At 39.0% G+C, this 24636-nt stretch overlaps 2 protein-coding genes across 15 annotated transcripts in view; one reads left to right on the top strand and one right to left on the bottom strand.

The window, feature by feature from the left end:
- Window positions 1–24636, top strand: part of TP53INP1 (tumor protein p53 inducible nuclear protein 1) — a 155269-nt gene that overhangs the window by 22562 nt on the left and 108071 nt on the right. The gene's annotated exons all lie outside the window — the stretch shown is intronic.
- Window positions 3513–24636, bottom strand: part of NDUFAF6 (NADH:ubiquinone oxidoreductase complex assembly factor 6) — a 30729-nt gene continuing 9605 nt past the window's right edge. For 4 of the 8 annotated variants that reach the window (XM_049633098.1, XM_049633097.1, XM_049633095.1 and 1 more), the window contains 8 exons: window positions 21228–21350; window positions 19702–19828; window positions 15918–15974; window positions 12075–12177; window positions 10908–11041; window positions 10383–10484; window positions 6368–6424; window positions 3513–3654 (listed from right to left, as the gene is read on the bottom strand). In XM_049633098.1, coding sequence (XP_049489055.1) covers window positions 3526–3654; window positions 6368–6424; window positions 10383–10484; window positions 10908–11041; window positions 12075–12177; window positions 15918–15974; window positions 19702–19828; window positions 21228–21283 — 765 coding nt within the window. In that variant the 5' untranslated portion in view covers window positions 21284–21350 and the 3' untranslated portion in view covers window positions 3513–3525. Of the gene's footprint in view, window positions 3655–6367; window positions 6425–10382; window positions 10485–10907; window positions 11042–12074; window positions 12178–15917; window positions 15975–19701; window positions 19829–20973; window positions 21049–21227; window positions 21351–24636 lie in introns of those variants that run through there. The other 4 variants (XM_049633094.1, XM_049633093.1, XM_049633100.1 and 1 more) reach the window with 2 other exon arrangements.

The raw sequence follows: 24636 nt of genomic DNA on the forward strand, positions 1-24636 counted from the left end.
TTGTTTTGTTTTGTTTTGTTTTGTTTTTTTTAATTTTTTAATATATGAAATTTACTGTCAAATTGGTTTCCATACAACACCCAGTGCTCATCCCAAAAGGTGCCCTCCTCAATACCCATCACCCACCCTGCCCTCCCTCCCACCCCCCATCAACCCTCAGTTTGTTCTCAGTTTTTAACAGTCTCTTATGCTTTGGCTCTCTCCCACTCTAACCTCTTTTTTTTTTTTTTTTCTTTTCTTCCCCCTCCCCCATGGGTTTCTGTTATGTTTCTCAGGATCCACATAAGAGTGAAACCATATGGTATCTGTCTTTCTCTGTATGGCTTATTTCACTTAGCATCACACTCTCCAGTTCCATCCATGTTGCCACAAAAGGCCATATTTCATTTTTTCTCATTGCCACGTAGTATTCCATTGTGTATATAAACCACAATTTCTTTATCCATTCATCAGTTGATGGACATTTAGGCTCTTTCCATAATTTGGCTATTGTTGAGAGTGCCGCTATAAACATTGGGGTACAGGTGCCCCTATGCATCAGTACTCCTGTATCCCTTGGATAAATTCCTAGCAGTGCTATTGCTGGGTCATAGGGTAGGTCTATTTTTAATTTTCTGAGGAACCTCCACACTGCTTTCCAGAGCGGCTGCACCAATTTGCATTCCCACCAACAGTGCAAGAGGGTTCCTGTTTCTCCACATCCTCTCCAGCATCTATAGTCTCCTGATTTCTTCATTTTGGCCACTCTGACTGGCGTGAGGTGGTATCTGAGTGTGGTTTTGATTTGTATTTCCCTGATGAGGAGTGACGTTGAACATCTTTTCATGTGCCTGTTGGCCATCCGGATGTCTTCTTTAGAGAAGTGTCTATTCATGTTTTCTGCCCATTTCTTCACTGGGTTATTTGTTTTTCGGGTGTGGAGTTTGATGAGCTCTTTATAGATTTTGGATACTAGCCCTTTGTCCGATGTGTCATTTGCAAATATCTTTTCCCATTCCGTTGGTTGCCTTTTGGGAGACCTTTTTGACCTCCAAAGTGGCGACGTGTCTCTCCTGTATAGACCCCATGGCCAGCACTTAGTATCTATTCCAGTTGCCTATTTATTTCTCTCACCTAATTTGTAGTTGGAATTTATGTAACCGTACTTTTTAACCTAATCTGTACCTAAAATACATACAATAATACTCCTTTTTGAAAAAGTCGTGCCCTGGAGCTTTTAAACTTGGCCGTTTATTTTACAGTCTCAAGAATGGTAAAAATACATGGGTTGTGGGCTTTGGCAATGAACTAATGTGGGTTTGACATCCAGCTCTAGTTATAATGGCTATGTGACCTCAAACTGAACATCTCTGAGGCAGTTTTATCCTTTGGAAAATAAATACAGAGAAGTAACTCTGTGAAGATTAATGCATAATGGTACAGAGCTTTCGTCTGTCCAAATTCGGGCTCCGCTGAGTGTTAGCTGCTGTTACGTTTCTCAAGAGTAATTTAATTTTGTCAAAAGGAGACATTTAATCAAAAAGAGAGGAAGAGTCCTGCCAGTTGAGTGGGAACTACTCAGAACGTATTTTATGACGATGTGCACCTTTACCTACATTGAGATTAATCTGTAATTTATACTTAACATTGGTCATCTGTTGCTCTCCACCTGTTCAATACCAAAATACATCTTACATGGCTTGAAAACGTATCGGACTCCTTTACAATGCTCTAATAAAAAAAAAATCCCAGAAATTTGAAAAGTGAAAAACAATGTTGGCACCATCTAAGGGAGTGTCTTTTCTGCCATGAAGTTAATAGTACGGTAAATGTCACTAAGACCCCACTTTAATCTCCAGGAGACTGCAAACTTGAGTTCATCCAAATTTCTAAGCATCAAATTTAAAATGGCTTAGAGAGTATTTTGAAATTATTTACCTAATAGTAAATTGGTTTCTGAGCCAATAAGGAATCCAGTAATCCACTTGCATGTTTAAACCCTTCTTTTTAAGACCCTTAGACAGGAACCAAGATGCTTAGTAGACGATTGCTGCCAGATTTGACCTGGGAAGACCCACAGGCAATGCTTCCTAACAAAGAATGTCTCTGATGAACTCTTCAGCTCTGGGCCATTCCGAATCCCGAGAGGAACGTGTCCCATTTCCTTGTACTAGCTGCTTGTAGATAAGCTAAAAGGCTCTAAAGTCACAGAATCAAACTATAAGGATATTCCTTCAGCATCACTGTCAAGAGTATACTCACACATACAACCACCTTGCATGTTCACACAGACACACACTTGTTATTCTCTACGTACTCTATATCAGAAGCCATTCTGGGTGCTGTGGGACCCCACGATGAATAAAACAACGTAGTCTTGCCCTCAAGCAGCTCTCGGTTTGAGTTTTTTTTGCAAAAATGTAGTATTTTAAGCCATCACTGATTCACAATGGAAGTAGGCACTAATTCCAACCAAAGGTTTAGAGATGAGATGGAGGGATGGAACACCAGAGGTGTGAGTGGGCAGGAGACAGGACCACTGAAAGGGCGGGAAAAGGAAACTGTGGCATAACCCTGGCCTTGCAGTCAGAGACTCAGAGTCCAGATCTTCCAATGACCAGCAAGTGCACACAACTACGTTTTTTGTGGTTAGTATATATTTTATGATTAGTATTTTTTAATTACCCCCCAAAATCCTTAGTTCTCTTTTTCAAAATCAAATGAGAACATGGATGAAAGTATACAGCCAGAGCTTATACTAGTAGCTCAGCTAGTATACTAGTTTTTAAAAATGTAGTATCCCCTTTATGAATGCTCAATACAATTTTGGTAATATACTTTACATTAATACACATTTTGTTAATGAAGTTTTGGTCATAACGCTGAGGGACAGATTGTAAAGCGGCGGGGTTAAAAAAAACAGTGAAACTTTCAAGTCAGCTTTTTAAAGTCAAATTAGGGTTCTAGCTCTTGACAGCCAGCTAGCTTACCTTAAAGAAGTTCTTTTATCATGGTAAATTTTCACAGAGTCGTAAAGACGAAATGTTAGGGAGATAAAGCCCTCACGATAGTGATTGACACTCCTCAAATATTAACTTCGCTCTTCATGACCCCCAGCTGTACTGGCCCCTCGAGTTGTGGCTGCTCCACACGCAAGCTGGGTGCTCCTTGAGCCCCTGTGCTCTTCTCCTGGGGTGAGGCAGGGAGGAGACGTCTCGTTAACTCTCCTGCCCCCTGGTGGCTGAACACGGCCTGCAGCATCAGTACAGCTCAAACCACACTCCCTCCCGGGGGCTCCGACCTGACAGAGCACAGCAGACACCGACACTGTCTGGGCTGCTGGTGACAGCCCTGGTGCCTGTGGCAGAGCCTGGGCAGTGTTGTGGCACTCTGGTCCCCCAGCAACATCTCATCAAGCCTGTGAGCTGCACACACCCATCCTAAAAATTCTTAAGTAAACACCTCCTGTTATTTGTAAACAAGAACCGTTAACTAGTATACTTTTGTAAAACTAATAAAAGTAAAGATCAGTGCCATAAAATTATTTTAATATCTTTTTCTCCATGATTGAACATACAAAGATAATGGTAGTAGTGTATTCTTCTGCTGTAAAGATGGGTGGAATATGTCAAAATCCACTTGTTGAATTTTCTTTAAATAGTCCTCCAGGGCAACCTGGAAAAGGAAAAGAATGGTCATTAGATCATAGAATAATTAAGTTTTTAAAAGAAAATGGGGAGCCTGGGTGGCTCTGATGCTCATCGGTTAAGCATCAGACTTCAGCTCAGTCATGACCTCATGCTCTGTGAGTTGAAGCCCCGTGTCAGGTTCTGTGCTGACAGCTCGGAGTCTGAAGTCTGCTTCGGGTTCTGTGTCTCCCTCTCTCCCTGTTCCTCCCTGGCTCACACTCTGTCTCTGTCTCTCAAAAGTAAATAAAGATTTAAAAAAATTAAAAGGAAAAAAAAAAGACCATGACCTGAGCCGAAACCCAAGAGTCAGATGCTTAACCAAGTGAGCCACCCAGATGCCCCAAAGGCATCTTCTAAGAAGTTTCTATTAGGCCAGTAAAACAGGATCAAAAAGCTAGTACTAGAAATACCAAGCCAATCCTGATCATAATTTATACGGTTATGGCAGAAATGTGTAAAAGATTAGAGAAATTACTGTTTGTCAGGTCTTATTACTAGATTCTGTAGAAAACAAAAGGGGTGTTTCAGTCAAGGACAGTGAATTCCATCACCCCACCCCACTCCCACAGAAAGGAGGAGCTCAAGTTGTTCATTTATAAACTTATTTTGTGGAAAAATTTAATGGATCTCCATGTTCTTGCTAGAAAACAATTTGCAACCTGGGAGAACCATCACAGGTCCCTATAAATATCACCCCATGCCTCCTCCCGTCACATAAAACTCGATACAGCTTTCATGAGGATTGAGGAACAGGATGGAACACAGTGTTCTTTATGGTTTTCAGTTATTTTTATTAATCTGTACCTTTTAATCTTATTTCAATAAAATTTATTTTATTAAATATTTATTTATTTAACAGAGAATCCACGTGGTTTTGCACAAACTCCTAAGAGGCACCTCTTGCCCTCTAGGTCCACATGCACAGCTCCCCCTAATGTCTGCAGTACAACCTGTGTGATCCAACAGAGATCCTACTGTGGATTCTCTGCACTATGAGCCAAAAGACAACAAGAAGGATTGTATTTTCTCCAGACTTTTTTTCTATACACTTAAAGACAGATGAGGATACGTACAAACTCAGCATCTACTTTTTAAACCCTAAACTTATATATAACAGGAGATATGTGCATGAATGTGCACAGCTGCTGTTATATTAGCAAAAAACCTGGAAACAATCTAGAATGTCTCTGATCAAAAAAAAAAAAAAGGTATACTATTCACAAAATGAAATATACTGCAGTGAAATGAGTGTACTATAGCTAGATGAAGTAATATGGATGAGTGTGTGTGTGTGTGTGTGTGTGTGTGTGTGTGTGCGTGCGTGACCTAGAAGACATAAACAGGTATGATCCATTTTCATAAAGCTCAAAAATAAAAGTAAACAATGTATTGTTTAGGAATATATAAAATGGGGAAAATCCTTTGTGGAATAGAAGAAAAAGGTTAATAAATTCAAAATTCAGAATACCTACTTGGAAGAGGCAGGCAGAGGCAGGGGGATGAGATGGGGGAAAACACATGAGTGGGATTTAATGGTGACATTCTAGCTCCTGGATTGAGTGGTGAGTTCATGGGTATTTGTGATGTTAGGCTTTGTAACACATGCATACATATATAGATATATCCGATTCATTTGTAGCATTAAAATTTTTAAAAGAGGGATGCCTGGGTGGTTCAGTCAGTTGAGCATCTGACCGGCTCAGGTCATGATCTCATGGTTCATGAGTTCAAGCCCCACATCAGGCTCACTGCTATCAGCTCCTCTGTCTCCCCCTCTTTGTGCCCCTTCCTGCTCACGATCTCTCTCTCTCTCTCAAAAAAACCAAAACATTAAAAAAATGAAAAAAAATTTTAAAGCGAATGAAAGAAAAAACTTTGAAGATATTTTGATGTACTTTCACATGCTGTCTTTTTTTTTTAGAAAAAAGAGCTCACATTATTCATAATGTTCTGTAACATTAAGTGATAGTTAATATTTTATGATCAACTTTCCATCTCTAAGAATTCTATGTTCATTTTTAATAGTTTATAATATCCAATTTAAGGAATAATGAAGCCAAGGTACAAACATGATAGAATATTATATAGCCATTAAATATTGTAGTTACAAATATATTTAATGATGTGGCTAGACGCTTGATAAGTAAGACAATGGCATGTAAAGTGTGATTTCAACTATATACAGAAATTCATTTTAAAAAAAAAATAACAGAATAAATAGTGGTTATGTCTGGGTCCCAGAATGATAGGTGATTGTTATTTTCTTTTATTATTTTTATATTGTCTAAGTCTCCATTCTGAGAATTTAGTTTTTACAACTAGGAGAAGATTCCATTAAATACAGGTGAAACATGACCTCATAATTAGAGCTCAACTGGACATTCACAAATTAGGATTTGGTTCAAAGGGAAAGTCTGGCTAGTGGTGTGTGTGTGTGTGTGTGTGCGTGTGTGTGCGCGCACACACACGCACCTATATAGACCTATGGAGTCTGGCGACTCCACTCACCCGCCTCTGCGAACTACAGGCATGACTGTAATCAAAAGCTGAATGTAACTCACAAAACCCACCATTAAGGGAGGGAAGCAAACACAAAGACTCCAAACTAAAGAACTTCATTGGGAACTTTATAAAACAGAAAAAGAGATCGTACACATCTGCTTCAGTAATTAACCAGCCTTCTCTGTTAATCCACTTACCGTCTGAAGAAAAGCAGGAAATGCTTTCACAGGAACACTTTTGTGGAAGGACCTAGCCTACAAAGGAAGACAAAAGGAAACCGGTTTCAAACATAAATATTTCTGGAGATAAACACTCTCCTTCTGAAAGTGAACACAAAGCAATACCAGAAGTTTAACAACACAGCTAGGGCTTCTCTGAAAGGTCAGAAAATAGCTCTCCTGCCAATTAAAATTAATCTCCTAAGCCTAAAAGACTCCAGAAAAGGTACTTTAATAAGAATCTCATTCTTTCTTATGGATTGGCTTTGGCCTTTTCCAGCTGCCTAATAACACCCACAACTTTGGCCCTCCAGCTCTGTGGTGAGGGGTGAGTGAGGAAATACTTGCATTAAGAAGTCCCTGCACCTCCCTAGCTTCGATCGTCAGTATCTCCTGGTTACACGAATGTAAGAGCCTCCTAACTGATCTTCCTGCCCGGTTCTCGACCTTTAATTCAGTTTATGCAGGCTGCCAAATGAATTATTTTACTTTCTGTTTAAAATTTTTTTTAATTTATTTTAATTTTTACTTTAACTTAACCCCTTGATACACCAAGTCTTATCTCTTCATTTTGGAATCCCAGGGCTTCTACATCTTGGTTCCAACCTCTTCTATCCCGCCTAACTCCCTACTACCCTGGACCACGAAGCCCTGATCCACTCACGCTGATGCCCATCATCCTGCCCTCACCAAGCCCACTCTTGTCTGCGGGTCTTCATTTACATGGTCAGATACTGCCTCTACCTCCTGACATCTTAACCCCCTGCACTCTGGTCTTACCCTCAACCATCTACTAAAATTGGTCTTTTCAAGATCACCCAAAATTTACTAACCGCCATACCCATCTTTTCAACCTCTCTGTAGCATGCAAAACTTTAATATTCCCCTTTCTTAGAATTTTCTCCTCCTTTGGTTTCCAAGACACTGACTCTCAGTGCACGTACTTCTTTGGCCATTAGTTCCTTTCCCTTCTTCTTAGTAACTGGCCCTTTTTTCCCTTCTACCTGAGAAGTGGAGGTGGGCCTTGGGTCCTGCCCTTGGTCCTCATGTCTAGATGTACTTTCTTCTCGGGCAACACCACCCACACTTAGAACTTTAACCAGAGGCTTTCTATGTGGATGACTCCCCAATCTTTATCTCCAGTTCTGACCTCCCTTCAAAGTCCCAATCCTGCAGTCTTCAATAGCCCATCTCCCTAGGTGGCCTCAAATCCCCTTAAATTCAGAGATGTCCAACAGCTGGCCCAGAGGCTCCTGGTTAGCACCAGCACACCGCTGCTTTTCACAGTAGTCTCTGAACGGCACCATCATCACCTAAACCTGAACTCCGTGCAGCCTTCCCTCTTCCCGATCCTGCTACCACCCAATCCGTCAAGTCTAGTTGATTCCTCCTCTGTTGTGTGTGTGTATAAATCTATATAAACATATCTAAACATTTACCCTAAGTCAGACCTTCTTTCTCTCTCTCCTAAATAAGCCTCCTAACTGATCTCCCACCCCCCAAATTCGTCTCAAACACTGCTGGCCAGGTTCTCTAATGTGCAACACTACTGTCACTGCTCTACTTGATGGTGGCGATGATGAAGGGAGCCCACTCACATGTCACTTATGATATGCCAGGCATGGTTATAAAGTCTTACACACATTAACTCATTTATCTAAATCACAGCTCTTTGAGTTCAGCCCTAATATGACCCTCTTTCCTAGAGGTGGCAAGTGAGGCGCAGAGGTGAAGATCATGTGATCAGGAAATGGCAGAGCTAGGACTGAAAGTCAGATTCTGGTTTCAGAGTCTGCACTGTCATCCACTGCGTTCCAGTGCCTCTCAAATCTTCCCGAACTCTATTATCTTCCTTCGGTCCACCCTTCCAAGCCTGTGTTCCAGGATCCTATTTCACATAACCTACAAACCAGTAGTTTTCAAACCTGGTGTTTAAAATCATTTGGAAATTTTAATTCCTGGCCCCATCCCAGGTTTACTGTATCACCAGGGGGTAAGGCCTGGGAATCTGTATTTTTCAGATGCCTTAAGTGTCCATCAACTGGGACTGGTCAGGTTCCAACTCAGGGCATTCCTGCATTTATGATTCTGTTGTGTTCTCAGACCTCATGTAAAACTCTGCTAGTTTTAAGTGATTTCTCATCTAAAGTTCCATGTATTTTACCTATACCTCCATTGGGGTGGAGAACTATGCTTCAGAAAATTTAGAAAAAGATTAATATAGAATCTTGGCCCTCAAAAAGCTTACAATCTGATTACCTATTTAATATTTCACAAAAATTTACTGAGTGCCTATAATGTACCAGGCACTTTAGATGTTGAAGAATGCAGCATAGAACCAAACAAAGTCATTTACATTCTGTGTCAGGCAGTGAGAAGTGCTAGGCCAGGTAAAGGGACTGAGGGAATGGAAAAGGAGGCTGTTATTTTAGATAAGGTAGCCAGGAAGAATCTTTCTGATAAGGTGATATTTGATACTGCCTATGGGTTTGGGAGTGGAGGAGTTGGGGGTGAAGAACATCTTCCAAGCAGAAAAACAGCAAGTACAAGGGACCTGAGGTCTGCAGGTAAATGACAAGGTCTTTAGGATCCACTGAGGCTCAGAAAACAAACAAACAAACAAACAAACAAACAAACAAACGGAAAAGAAAAAGGTTCACAAGAAGAACCAGGGAGAAAGAGCATCATGAGAATCAGGGAGATAAAAAGTTTCCACCAAGTTTTCAGGAGACACTAAAATGAAGTAATGGTTCTAGGAGAATCAGGAAGGAATAGCATGATTCAGATGAAGGATGTAGTTTCAAGAAAGGGGAGAAGGGGGCACCTGGCTGTCTCAGTTATTGGAGCCTGAGACTTGATGTCACGGTTGTGAGTTCAAGCCCCACATCAGGTGTAGAGGTTACTTAAAAATAAAATCTTAAAGGGTTGCCTGGGTGGCTCAGTCAGTTAAGTGGCTGATTCTTGATTTTGACTCAGGTCTGATCTCACAGTTCATGAGTTCAGGCCCCGCATTGGGCTCTGTGCTGAGAGTGCAGAGCCTGTTTGGGATTTTCTCTCTCCCTCTCTCTCTGCCCCTCCCCTCTCTCAAAATAAATAAACTTTAAAAAAAAATTAAAGGGGCGCCTGGGTGGCTCGGTCGGTTAAGCGGCCGACTTCAGCTCGGGTCATGATCTCGCGGTCCGTGAGTTCAAGCCCCGCGTCAGGCACTGTGCTGACAGCTTGGAGCCTGGAGCCTGTTTCAGATTCTGCGTCTCCCTCTCTCTGACCCTCCCCCGTTCATGCTTTGTCTCTCTCTGTCTCAAAAATAAATAAACGTTAAAAAAAAATTAAAAAAAACAACTAACTTGGATGTAAATTAAAAAAAAAGAAAAGAAAGTTTCAAGGAGCAAAAACGTCTATGATGTCAATAGCAGAAAGAGTTAGCATGAATGAGAGTTTTAAGTGCCCCCTAATGTGGCAATAAGGAGATTATTTAGTGATGCCTATTATTAGAATAGGCAGGATGGAAGCGAAATGATAGCACAATGAACGGTGCCATGGTGCTGCTGGCCTTGAGGTAACAATGAATGTAGCCACTTACTCACAAAAGTTTAACCGGGAGGGGGGAAATGTGCCACAGAATATCCGAAGGCTGCCTAGAAAAGGGGTGAGTTATCAGGCCAGCTGCGGACACTGAGAACATGAGCTCCTGGGAGAGGAGCCATCAGCCCTGGCAGGGCCTGTCCCCTGAGAGTGAGAGCTGGTGGGTGCACAGAGCACAAAGGAGCTCACCGAGGAAGCTGAGGCTGGGCTTGCTCGGTAAAGGATGTGTTCATCTGCTGAGAGGGAGACAGGGGGACCATAAAAAATTGGAGAAAGTTTTCAAGAGTGCCTGAGATAAATCTGGGATTTCAATGAGAAATGGAGTAAAGACCAGGAACCCTAACTATGCTCGAGGAACAGCCACATCTAGAAATAGTAGTTTCCTAAATAATTTGGCAGAGAGCCTACTTACATGCTTTAGGTGCAAGTGTGCCTGGCTGGCAATGTCATATACCACATCTCTCACATTTTTAGCTTGGTTCTGCCGTAGAAAATCCTCTTGTGAAACGCCATGCTGTGTGGGAAAATACACATTACGTTAGGAATCTAAAAGCACACTTTACCTTAGTTCAAGAACAACAGGTGACAGAATAGAATCTACAGTACAATGTTTATTTTGTTTTTGAAAATACATGTACACACACTTGTGTTTGCACCTACAGACACACATACACACACACTCCTAGAAGAACATGCGACAAGATGTTAATTACCAACAGTTGTGGGTAGAACAAAATTATACAAGCAAGGAAACATGGATCCACCACTGGTCTCAGGTGCCCGACTGATAAAATTCTGATGTGATAACTGGAGCAAAAAAGCAATTAGCATTCATTTCAAAGCAGTTACTTGAACAGATGAAGCAAAGAACCAAGAGATAATGTCCCTCCCCATGTTCCTGAAGTAAATTATTAGAGGAAACAAGTAACAGCCTTACCAGCATACAAATTTCCATGGGAAGGAACACTCTTCTTCTGCTACCATGATAGGGCGTTGCTCTCAAGCAAGTGACAATGCCCTGTGCTTTTCCAATGTGACTTGCGGCATGATCTGCATGAAGATCCTTTACACCTAGGATTTTAGAAATGAAGCAACATGGCTTACATGCACAACAGATCAATAGAGGCAGCTTGGAGAAATCACCTAAACATGTAAAAGTAGGTGTTTATCTTGTGTGTTATATCTGAAAAACAAGACTTATGTGAGCAAAACTGGGCACAAAGACAAGCTGACTGTTTACCACTGAACAGGTTTCCGAACCTCAACTTTTAAATGAAAGTGTTTTCCTCAGACTACAGAACACTGAGAACACATTTGGAATTTTAATCAGCTATCTTGGAAAAACATTACAAGTCTTCCATTTCTTCTCCTCAATGCAATTTCCATATGACCTCATTTTAAGTATACGCTTGACAAACCGTCTGCTCTTTGCTCCCTCCTTTCATTGTGTTGGCAAACATGTCACCGGGCACACAGGCGGAATGAGCCTGGGAATCTCAATAGGGACTTGTGTTACTCCTTTAGGGTGACATAAAGATATATTACCTTCTTCAAAAGAGAGGGTATTGTCCTTGATCCAAACAATCTCCTCATTACAATAAGACCTCACCAACTTAAAACAAAGTAGATGAGGAAAAGGATCATCTAAATTTGTTTGTTTTATTGATTTTTAAGAGGACAGAGAAAGAAAAGTCTTGCAAGAACTTTGAGAAACGCAGTTTTATATTTTCTACTTTTTATTTTTTTTACACGGGGAAGTTTTATTGACAGGGAAGGAAGAGTCAGGCCCCAGGTCTTCCAAATTGTAGGAGACACTTGAAAAAGAAAAATCACCTGTAATTACCAGATTATTAATTACAGCATTCCCATGAGGTAGCTAAAGTACTTTTATGAGAGCCTGAGTATTTTGATTAGTCTGCACTCCAAAGAAAGATATATATATTCCCCTTTCTGCTAAAGAAAAACAAACAAAAAACCATTCCTTTACAGATGGTGTGAAGAAAACCTTCGTGTTAAACCAATTAGACTGTCAGATTATGAAAGACTGAAGTCTGAGAGGTATTTTCTTTGAAAACAGAATTATAAAACTGGAAAAATGACTTACCCAATATTTCTAGTGTTAAATAAAGAAGAGAGCTCTGAGTGTTTTCAGCATAGTTTTCCAGTTCCTGGATATTACGATATGGTTTGTCATCCAAATTTTTTTCCTATAGTCAAACAAAATGCAAATAAAGTTTGATGAATTATCAATATTTTATAAAGAAAAGCACCATTTTTTTGCCCTGAAGAATTAATAAAGAATAAAAATAATTAGTATATATTGTTTAGTACACGATAAGATTAAAATAAAATTAAAATATTAAAGTCCTACACATTCAGTAATTACAAATCACCCCTCAAAATAATACCTTGGGAATAATCTCAATGCACAAATCACCCCAGACATGGGGTTAGCTTAATTTTTAATTCCTTCAAAAGCCCAAGGAATCATGAGACACTGACTTAACTGAGCTCTGACTTAAGCACTTTAGACATTATCTTTTTAATCCTAGAAACCTCCCCCCCCCACCAAAATAAAGAATTAATGCTTTTTCCATGTTGCAGATGAGGAAATGGAGCCACAGGTCACATAGCTAGTAAATGGTGGGGATAGGATTCAAATCTATACATTTTAACTGTTAAGTCCATGTTTTTAATAAAGAAAGGTGCGTAGAAAAGGAAAGGAGATCATAACCAGGCCCTACCCCAAAGAAACCAAGCTCCATAAAGTAACGGGGGTGATTACTTTACCTGATCACACTATATTCCAGAAACCGAAAAATGTAAATCTCAGGCTAAGAACATCTAGCCACTTTTATCATAATACATCCACAAAGACCCTACTGCCAAGGAAATATACCCCTTCCTCTTTATTTTTTAATCAGAAGAAAATGGCACTAGCAATGATCCCAGGAGAAAAAATTATGTCCAATCTTTTACATTTTTTAAAAATTGAGTCATAATTCACATACTGTAAAATGTACCCTTTTAAAATGTACAATTCAGTGGTTTTCAGTATATTCACAAAGTTGTACAACCATCACCACTATCTAATCTCATACTGTTTTCCCGCCTCAAAGAGAAACCCTGTATCCATTAAGCAGTCACTTCCCACTTCTTCCTTCTCTCATCCCCCAACAAACCACTCACCTACTTTCTGTCTCCATGGATTTGTTTGCTCAGGACATTTTATAAAAATGCAGTGATACAATATGTAGTGTTTTGTATCTGGCTTCTTTCAGTTAGCACATTTTTAAGGGTCATCCATGTTGGAGCACATATCAGTACCTGATTCTTTTTAACTGGAGAAAGTATTAATATTCCATTGTATGGATATACCACACTATGTTTTTATTCACTCATTGGTAGACTATGGGTTGTTCCCACTTTTGGACTACTATGAATAATGCTGGTGTGAACATTTGTTACAGATTTTGTGCAGACACATGTTTTCATTTCTTGGGTATAAATATAGGAGTGATACTGCTGGGTCTTTGGTAACTCTATGTTTAACTTTCTGAAGAACTGCCAAATTTTTTCCAAAGCAGCTATACCATTTCACATTCCCATCAGCAACGTATGAAAGTTTCTAATTTATCTATATCCTCACCAACACTCATTATTGTTCATATTTTTATTATAGCCATCCTGATGAGTGTAAAGGAGTAATTTATTCTGGTTTTGATTCACATTTCCATAATGAAAAGATGTTGAGCATCCTTTTAGGTGCTTACTGGTCATAGGTAGATCTCCCTTGCAGAAATGTTTACTCAAATCCTTTCCCCATTTTTAAATTGGGTGATCTGTCTTTTTATTGTTGAGTTTTAAGAGTTTTACATATTCTAGGTACTTATTCCTTATCAAATAAATATATATATATATATATATATATATATATATATATATATATATAACTTGCAAATACTTTCTCCAATTCCATGGACTGCTTTCTCACTTTCTTGAAATTTTTAATTTTGTTTAAGTCCAGTTACCTGCTTTTTCTTTTATTGCTTATCCTTTTGATATTGTATCTAAGAAATCACTGCCTAACCTGAAGTCACAAAGATTTATATCTATGTTTTCTCCTAAGTGTTTTATAGTTTTAACTCTTACATTTAGGTGTTACATTAGGTGTTTGACCTATTTTGAGTTAGTTTTTTCATATGGTGTTAGATAGGTGTTAGATAGGAATCCAAATTCATTCTTTGCATGCAGATATCTAGTCGTCCTGATGTTATTTGTTGAAAAGGCTGTTCTTTACCCATTGGATTATCTTCACACCCCTATCAAAAAAATCCAACTATAAATTTATGGGTTTATTTCTGGACTTTCAATTCTGTTCCATTGATCTATATGCCTATGCTGTGCCAATAATCCACAGTTTGATTACTATAACTTTGGAGCTTTCTTCTTTAGCAGGATTGCTTTAGCGATTCTGGGTCTCTGGTGTTTCCATATGGATTTCAGGATCAGCTTGTTAATTTCTGCAACAAGGCAGCTGGAGTTTTTATAGGAATTGCACTAAATCTAAAGATCAATGTGGGAGACTTGAGCCTAGTCTTTTACTCTTAAATATCCCTCCCTACAAATGCCAAATGTTATTTTCCATTAAACCAAAAAGTTATCTCTGTCTTGAATTTTCTAATTGTCTTTACCTCATAAAAACAGAAAACACCTGAAAAATAGATCTTCTTAGTGCTAATTAACTCTGCAGGCCAACAACTATTTCTTTTATTTATTTATTTTTAAAGGCTTTATCTATTTTTGAGAGAGACAGAGTACGAGCAGGGGAGGGCCAGAGAGAGAGAGGGAGACAGAATCCATAAAGCAGGCTCCAGGCTCTGAGCTGTCAGCACAGAGCCTGATGTGGGGCTTGAACCTGTGAACCACGAGATTATGACCTGAGCCGCAGTCGGACGCTTAACTGACTGAGCCACCCAGGTGCCCCAACAACTATTTCTTTTAAATGCTCAAGTCGTTATCTCCTGTTTTGGTTTGTAATTACTATAGCCTATGATTTTTAATAGGCTGTATCCAAATAAACTAAGTGAACTCACATTTTCATGACAACAGTATGTGATAAATATCAGGCCAATGAGGACACTGAGCCAACCATGTGTCAGAAAGATTACATAAATTAGCCCAGGCCAGAGAGTAATTTGTATGCTTGGTTGGAAGTAGAACTCAGTTCTTAGAACATAGTATAGCATTCCATTCACTAGAATAGAACCATCAGACTTTCCTATTCCCTCAACTATCTGGACAGAGATCCAAATACTGCGTGTACATAAAGGTATGTGTATGACTACTCAAGTTTTGATGATATTAAGGAATTATCTGTAATTTTTTTAAGGTATGATCATTTATTGTGGGTATGTTTTCTAAAAGCATTTTTAAAAATCTTTTCAAGATATAATATATATTTGCAAGCTAATAATATGCTGGTTTATTTTAAAATAATCCAGTGGCAAAAAAATAATAATAAAATAAAATAATCCAGTGGCATTTAATGAGAAGAGTTGGTAGAATATAGATGAAACAAGATTGGATATGTATTTATAACTAATTAAAGCTGGGTAACAAATACATGAAAGTATATTACACTATTCTCTCTACTTTTGTATAAGTCCAAACATTTCCATTTAAAAACCAAACAAAATAGTAGAGTGGGGGTAGGGTGCGCATACCCGTCTCTGCCTAGGTACCTGTGTTTGCCTGTCTGACTCAAGGTGCAGGGGCAGGGGGCTGAAATGAGCGCATGTAATGATAGAGAATGGATACAATGACAGTTCTCTAAAATCTCCTTCCTCCAGAATGTAACACACATATTAAAACATTTCCTCCCTGAGGAATTAGCTTACAGATAAAAAGGAAGAAAACACTTACGACTTGAGCAATTTCAACTTACTCTTTCATCAATGATTTTCATAAGCCATCTTTTAGTCAGATTATGTCTTTTGACAGCCTGAAAAAAACAAGAGTGTTGTAAATTTTTAGAAAGTACTAGAAATGACTTCAGCAGACTGAAAATGAACAAACCAAATACAAAACTAGGTAAGGAAACTTGTAATAACTATCACCAGATAGCTATGTTAAAGTATCAGGGGAAAAGAAAATGTCCCTAGAAAACATTTCAAAACATTTCCAAGTATAGATAATACATCCAAAACATTTCCACTAGACTTTTTTTCTTATGCTATTAGTAATTTAACAATTCCACTTTAAAACTAAAAACAAAACAATTAAATAACAAGCTTCTGTTACGTGATTCATCTTGACTTCTATGCTTATTTATTACACACAAACTTTTTTCCATAGGACAAAAATTTTACTTAGTGAAAATAACCACTTCTCCAAACACGAAAAGAGTAGCTAAAAGTTCAAAGAAAATAATCTGTAGGGTACAGTTTTATCTTAGCAAATAGAGATTCCAGTAGGAAAAAGCACACCTAGTGCCCAGATCTTGGTCTCCAGTTCCACTCCCCCCGAAGGAAACGGGGCTCTGGAGAAACAGAGGCAGGGGAGATTCAAGGTGATCCTAGAATATTTTACTGTGCCAGAAAATACAAAGTGTCCCAAAAAGTGATGAGGATGCATGTCATAAGGACATAGGACCCAGTTTGATAAGACTCCCACTATCCAAGTCTGGGACAACTTGAACATCAAAATAATCATATATAGTAATGAATTATAAAATACTGGAAAACAACAGGAATTCATGAGTTCATAGCAATAATCAATAAACAAATACAAGAGATTGAGACCTCTTCCTTATATTAGAATGCCAAGTGCCAACCAGTAATGTTGACCGAGTGCTAGAGTCTGGAAATTACCTTTTTGCAATCATAACAAATAAAGACTGAACCAGACAAGAACCATCAATGAATGCTAAGTTTAGGAAGAAACTGACATGGAGCAGGATATGTGCATAGTCTTAAAGTTGATTAATTTATGAGAGGAATTATAATTACAGACTGGGAACCCAAGCAACATCTTGACCAGGTGATGAAAACAGTGCCAACAAAGAACAGATGGACAAAGTGTGCCAACAGATGTGATACCCTAAGAAGAACACATCACCTTTGCAGTATTCTGGCCAAACATGTATAAACTGAATTAGTCATGAGAAAACATCAGACAATTCCCAAATGAGGAATGTTCTAAAAAAGCAGGGGAAGGAGGCTATACTCTTCAAAACTGTCAATGACAGGGCACCTGGGTGGCTCAATTGGTTAAATGTCCGATTCTTTTTTTTTTTTTTTTTGATAATTAAAAAAAAATTTTTTTTAACGTTTATTCTTGAGAGGGAGAGAGGCAGACAGAGCATGATCGGGGGAGGGTAGAGAGAGAGGGAGACACAGAATCCAAAGTAGGCTCCAGGCTCTGAGCTGTCAGCACAGAGCCTGATGCGGGGCTCGAACTCACGAATGGTGAGATCATGACCTGAGGTGAAGTCGGACACTTAATTGACTGAGCCACCCAGACACTGCAAGTGTCTGACTCTTGATTTTGGCTCAGGTTATAATCTCACAGTTCATGAGTTCCAGCACTGCATCACACTCTGCACTGAAAGCGTGGAGCCTGGTTGAGATTCTGTCTCCTTCTCTCTCTCTGTCCCTCCCCTGCTTGCTCTCTGTATCTTTCTCAAAATAAATAAAAATGAACCTTTAAAAAAAAAGTCAATCAATGTCATAGAAGATAGAAGCTACAGAAATGTTCCAGATTAAAGCAGGAGAAAGAGACGTGACAACTAATACATGATCCTAGACTGGATCCTATACTCGAGGGGAAAATACTATTGTGGACATTACTGGGGAAACTGACAAAAGTGGAATATAAATGGAAAATTATATAAAAATGTTACATCAAACTTAAATTTACAAAAGTTAGTAGCTATTCAGATAACATAAGAGAATATCCCTATTCTTAGGAAATACTTAAAGTATTCAGGGATGAAGGGCCATGAAGTATAGAACTTATACTCAAGTGATTCAGATAAAAATTATGAGTGTGAAAATGCACACACACACAGAGCACACATGAACTTGTATGTGGGCACTGCACAAATCATTAACAGGATAAAAATGTTAACAACAGGTGAATCTGGATGTAGATTATGCAAGTGTTCTTTGTACTGTTTTAAATTTTGCAACCTTTCTGAAAGTTTGAAATTATTTCCAAATAAGTTTTAAAAACATTGTTTTCTTGCCAAGTGAACAATAAGTAAGATATATTTTCATAAAAAATAAATATGGCAGGGGCACCTGGATGGCTCAGTCAGTTAAGTGTCCAACTCTTGATTTCAGCTCAGATCATGATCTCACAGTTCAGGAGTTTGAGCCAGCATGAGGCTCCGCACGCTTGGGATTCTCTCTCCCTCTCTCTCTCTCTCTCAAAATACATACATTTTTTAAAAAGGGAAGAAAAAGTAAATATGGTAGTGAAACAAAGTCTCAGGAATATCCTATACTCCATCTAAGACTCTAAGACATCATTGGTACTAATGACTAATGATACTAACTGGAAGCACAGAGAACAGAGCCCATTCTGCCTTCCAGGAACTAACAGAAGCTAAAGGAGCTGCACGGTGTTGGTTGCAAAGCTCTCTCAGCACTGTTGCTATTACATGGCAGGACTCCCTGCAGGCCTCTCCCCAGTCCCAGGAATCAGCTTGGGATTCTTCAGTCATTACAGAGTCCTGATCTTGTTCTATTTTGTACATGTCTGAGTGGGGCACAAGGCATGTTTGATCTTTGTAACCACCATCAAGTACCATTCCTGGCACATAAAAGTACTAAATACATATTTAACCATAGAAAGTCAGATTTTTGTTTACTCAAGGCTGAAGCCATAACAGCTATAGTTCCTTGACCATAAAATATAATTATTCTGTCTGATTCTGAAGGAAATCAGAGATCAAGGTAAAAAAAAAAAAAAACACAAGGATTTAATAAGCAGCTGAAAATCTGCTGAATAAAGTATCAACAGTTTTTAAAACAGAAGCCAAACAGAATAAAAACCTTGGCTATAAACATAAGTTCAAGCTTGCAACTAACATTAATACACAGAGAAATGGAGAAAACCATATGAAATACACATGTAATTATAGATATGCAATTATCTTGCATCCTAAAAGCACTAATGAATCACTGTGGCAGAAGAGTTCTCCCTGCACAATACACTGTCACTCTTTCCCCACTTAATCTTCTAAAAGAACCTGATGCTCTCTAAAGAACCAATGAAAAGTTTTACTGGACAGTGTGCAAAAAGCATGTGCTCCAACAGAGTGTGGAAGGGTAAACATGCAATCAAGACATCTGCTATGACCACCACCTGCTTCTTTCAAATATTCATATTAACCTTCAACACTGGTCATATCAGAAAGCTGGTCAACAGCAATCATCAACATTTAAAGAGCTATTAAAATCGGATCAATTGGCACATGTGTAAACATTCTACAATTCAGATGGGTCTTCTGTTTTTTTTTTTGAGAGAGGCCAAGACAAGATAAATTTGTCTTGAAGGAATCTCTAAGGATGGAAGCCTTAGCATAAACCCCCACTGCGGGGATGTCTGAGTGTAAAAGAATAGTTTTTCTAGATTTTAGAGAAAATTTTTCTCTAAATGGAGTCCCCAAGGTTGAGGTTCTTAAAGTGAGGTAAACAGAGATAAACAACTAATCTAATACTCACAGCTTCCCATCCACTTTTTCTTCTCAGTCCCAGACTTGGGGGGGCCTGGCTTTTTCCATCCTTACTGGGGCTCTGTGAAGTCAGTCGGGGGCCCAGGAACGGGGCCTGCCTCTGCTGGTACACAGACCTGAGAAGAGGGGCACCCCTGTCAGGCCTGTCCGTGGCTCCGTTACAGAACCTGTCTTTTAGCACTCATCACACTACAGTGGGGACACAGATCAGTGACAAAACGCACCTAATTCCCTTCCTCCAGTCATGGTGCAGCACATTTCAGAACTCTGCGTGGCTGTTTATGAATGAGGGATCCATATAACTGCTTTAATGTGAAACTATTCACTGTATACATCTAGCTGTCCGAATAATTCTCCAGCCCATAAGTTTCCATTCTCTAATACTTAAAATTCATCAATGAATATGCAACAAGGCAGTTTTACATTTGTGTCTGGACAATGGTGATCGCAAGTCTCCCTTCACAAAAGATCAGTATGCGTTTTTCTACAGCCCGCAGAATGGATTGGAGCACTAGAATAAGGAGCTGCTGGGCAAATAGAACAATTAACCTGCCACTGCTTCAAAATGTATGGGGTTTGGGGTGCCTGGGTGGATCAGTAGTTGAACGTCTAACTTCAGCTCTGGTCATGATCTCACAGTTCATGGGTTTGAGCCCCACATCAGGATCTGTCCTGACAGCTCAGAGCCTGCCTTGGATCTTCTGCCCCCCAACCCCCATCCCTTCCCCATTCGTGCTCTCTCTCTTAAAAATAAATAAAACATTTTCTAAAATGTATGGTGTTTAATTTCTACAACCAAATATGTGGAAAACAAATAAGTAGTTGGTAACACAAAGGGACCAGATTCTTTTTTTTTTTTTCCTTTAATAAAGAAATTCAGCAAAGATCTGTGCAGGTTATTAGCAGATGATTTAAAATTCCTATCAAAACTAACAGCTTTGAACATTACATGAGCCTAAGATTTTTTCAGGATAGATTCCCCATAGCCACTAGCCAAATTGTATGCATCAAAAAGTATGCTCAAGGGGTGCCTGGGTGGCTCAGTCGGTTAAACATCTGACTTCGGCTCAGGTCATGATCTCACTGCTCATGAGTTCAAGCCCCACATTGGGCTCTGTGCTGACAGCTTGCAGCTCAGATCCTGGAGCCTGCTTCAGATTCTGTCTCATCTCTCTGCCCCTTCCCCAAACATGCTCTCTCTCTCAAATATAAATAAACATTAAAAATAATTTTTTTTTAAGTATGCTCAAATAACACTTACAAATTAAAGGTAGCATTTTGTGGGGCTCCTGGGTGGCTCAGTCGGTTAAGTGTCTGACTTCGTCTCAGGTCATGATCTCATGGTCCGGGAGTTCGAGCCCCACATCGGGTTCTGTGCTGACAGCACAGAGCCTGGAGCCTGCTTCAGATTTTGTGTCTCCCTCTCTCTCTCTGCTCCTCCCACACTCACACTCTGTCTCTCTCAAAAAATGAATATACGTTAAGAATTCTTTTAAAGTAGCATTTTGCTTTTACCTTCCACAGCTCGATGGCCACAGGCTGCTGGGGTGGGTTGTCACTGTATATGTCATCCACAGTTTTTCTCCAAAACTCCATTCGCATCAGTCCAATTGTTTTCTCAGAGACTGAGTCCTTAACCTGTAAACAGCATTCAAAAACCTTAATAAATGCACTCTTCCTTCACAGTCTCAAAATCAGTATTTGTGACTGCATAACCACATGATTCAGCCAAAAACGAAGTTTAACTCTGTATATTTGTTTTAATTTTTCCTTGAAGCTATATATCAATCAAATTCTTGTCATTAAGAGGTTCCTAAATAAAACTGCAAATTACTTCCAATATTTTCAAGGTCTGCATTCAAAAACAGGAGATCGTCTTCTAGAAATAAATTGCCAAGAAAAAGAGTGGGGGCAGACAATTAGATTAAAAGAAATTTGATAGATGAACCAGTTGTAGTATGTGGACTTTATCTGAATCCTGATTTGAAGAGAAAGAGAAAACTAGGAAAAATCTGAACACTAGATGTTTAATGATACTAAGGAATTATTAAATTTTTAATGTTGGACAATGGTTTTGTAGTTATTTTTTAAATGAGTTATCTTTTAGAGATACATATGGCAATATTTACAGACGGAAAAATTTATCTGAGACTTACTTCAAAATAACTTGGAGGTGAGGATGGGGTAGGTGGGGAGAGAGATGAAAAATCAAGATTGGCCATGAGCTAGTAACAGGTGGAGCTGGGTGATGGGTTTATGGAAGTTTACTATACTACATTCTCCAATTCTATATATATTCAAAAATTTTCCATAATAAAAACGTTTTTAAAAGTAAGCATAAGAGAAGAAAAACAATCTTCATTAGATTAGTGATGGTAAAATTATGTGTAAGTCTGGAGATGAACCTAGGAAATAGGGCCAGGGGCTTTCTAGAGGAAGCAGTGAAGGAAGTAACATTTACCAAATGTCTATGAGTGCCAGGCCCTTTGCTAGGTACTGTCTCAGAGAGTATCTGATCTCAGTCCTCACTACATACCCACAGGGTCCTTACCAATATACCCATTTACAAATAGAGAAATTATGGCTCAAAAAAGTGGTAGTTTAGAGGTGCCTGGCTGGCTCAGTCAGCTGAGCGTCTGATTCTTGATTTTGGCTCAGGTCGTGATCCCAGGATCAAGCCCCACATTGGGCTCCATGCTGAGCGTGGAGCCTGCTTATGTATTCTCTCTCTCTTTCCCTCCCTCTCTCTCTCCCTCTACACCCCTCCCTCATCTGATCCCTCTCCCTCACTCGCAAACTCTAAAAAAGAAAAAAAAGGAGTAGTGTATCTTATGCTGTGCACACTCACAACTCATAACGGAACCAGAAGGACTTGCAAAAGATTATGGGGGAGGGGAGTGGTTGACTACAAAGGGGCACGTGAGGGAATTTTTTGGGTTGATGGAATTGTTCTTTTTTCATGACCACAATGGTGAACGCATGACTCTACGCACGTTTCAAAACCTATAGAACTGAACACCACAAAAAGTGACTTTTACTGTATGTCCATTTAAATAAATTTATTCATTCATAAAGTAATTTTTAAAAAGAAAATTATTATACCATCTCCCCACTACTGATTAAGAATGGCCTTGTTAGATTCAGACAGGAGTAACCAATGCATGCTAAATCTAGGAGGTAAGGTTTTTTTCAAGACAGAATTGACATATACTAGTTTCAGGTGTACAACATAACTTGATATCTGTATGAATTGTGGATGATCACCACAGTAAGTCTCCATTACCATATGCAGTTACTAATCCTTTTCTTCTTGTGATGAGACCTTTAAGATCTACTCTCTTAGCAACTTTCAAATATATAATATAGTCACCATGCTATATATTACAGCCTCATAACTTACTTATAACTGGAAGTTTATACTTTTTGATCACCTTCACCCATTTCTCTTACACCCACGCCCTATCTCTGCAACCACCAGTCTAATCTATGAATTTTGGGGATTTTTTTGTTTTTTAGATTCCACATGAGTAAGATCATATATTTGTCTGACTTATTTAGCATAATGCCCTCAAAGTCCATCCAACTTGTCACAGATGGCAAGATTTCCTTCTTTTTTATGGCTGAAAAATGTTCTAATGTATATTTACACATTTTCTTTATCCATTCACCTATCAACAGATACTTAGGTTGCTTCTGTATCTTGGCTACTGTAAATAATGCTGCAGCGAACAAGGGGGTGCAGATATCTTTTCAAGTCAGTGTTTTCATTTTCTTCAGATAAATATCCAGAAGTGGAATTGCTGGGTCATAGGGTAGTTCTATTTTTTTTTTTTTTATTTTTTTTTTAACGTTTTTATTTATTTTTGAGACAGAGAGAGACAGAGCATGAACGGGGGAGGGGCAGAGAGAGAGGGAGACACAGAATCGGAAGCAGGCTCCAGGCTCTAAGCCATCAGCCCAGAGCCCGACGCGGGGCTCGAACTCACGGACTCACGGACCGTGAGATCGTGACCTGAGCTGAAGTCGGACGCTCAACCGACTGAGCCACCCAGGCGCCCCGGGTAGTTCTATTTTTAATTTTTTGAAGAATCTCCTATTTTCCATGGTGACTGCACCAGCTCACATTCTTACCAACAGTGTACAAGGGTCCCCTTTTCTCCACATCCTTGCCAACGCTTGTTATTTCTTGTGTTTTTGATTCCAGTCATTCTAACATGTGTGAGGTGATATCTTGCTGTGGTTTTGATTTGCATTTCCCTGATGTTAGTTGTATTGAGCAACTTTTCATGTACCCGTTGCCCATCTAGGAGGTAAATTCTGATGAGGACCATGGTCTTAAAATGTCTACTCACATTTAACAAGGAAAAAATATTAATATTTTGACTGTGACCAAAATTAGTATCACCAATAAGAGACAGATGGATATTTCATACCTACTTATGATTTGCTGAAAAGGACATACATCACTTAGTAGTATTAGACTAGGAATGCATAATATGACAAAAAACAAAACAACTCCAAATGAGAAACATTCTAATTTTTAAAAGTATTTTAAAAATAAAAAATAAAAGGAAAAGTATTGTTTTAAAAATGTCAATGTCATAAAAGACAAAGGCTGTGAAAATGTTCCAAATTAAAGGTTAGAGATATGAAAATTAACGCAATACATGATCCTAGATTGGCTCCTGTACAGAAGGGGAAAAAAATGCCATAAAGGACATTGGATCATTTGACAAAATTGGAAACCAGACAGATTAAACATTGTATAAACACCAAATTTACTCAAATTGATTACTGTGGTTACATAAGAGAATATTCTCACTTGTGAAATACATACTCAAGATTAAAGGGATAAGGGCCATGGGTAGTGAAGATACTCTAAAATGATTCATAGAATGAAATATATAGACAAAACGACAAAGCA

Source organism: Panthera uncia, chromosome F2 (assembly GCF_023721935.1).
Source record: "Panthera uncia isolate 11264 chromosome F2, Puncia_PCG_1.0, whole genome shotgun sequence".
Lineage (NCBI taxonomy): Eukaryota > Metazoa > Chordata > Mammalia > Carnivora > Felidae > Panthera > Panthera uncia.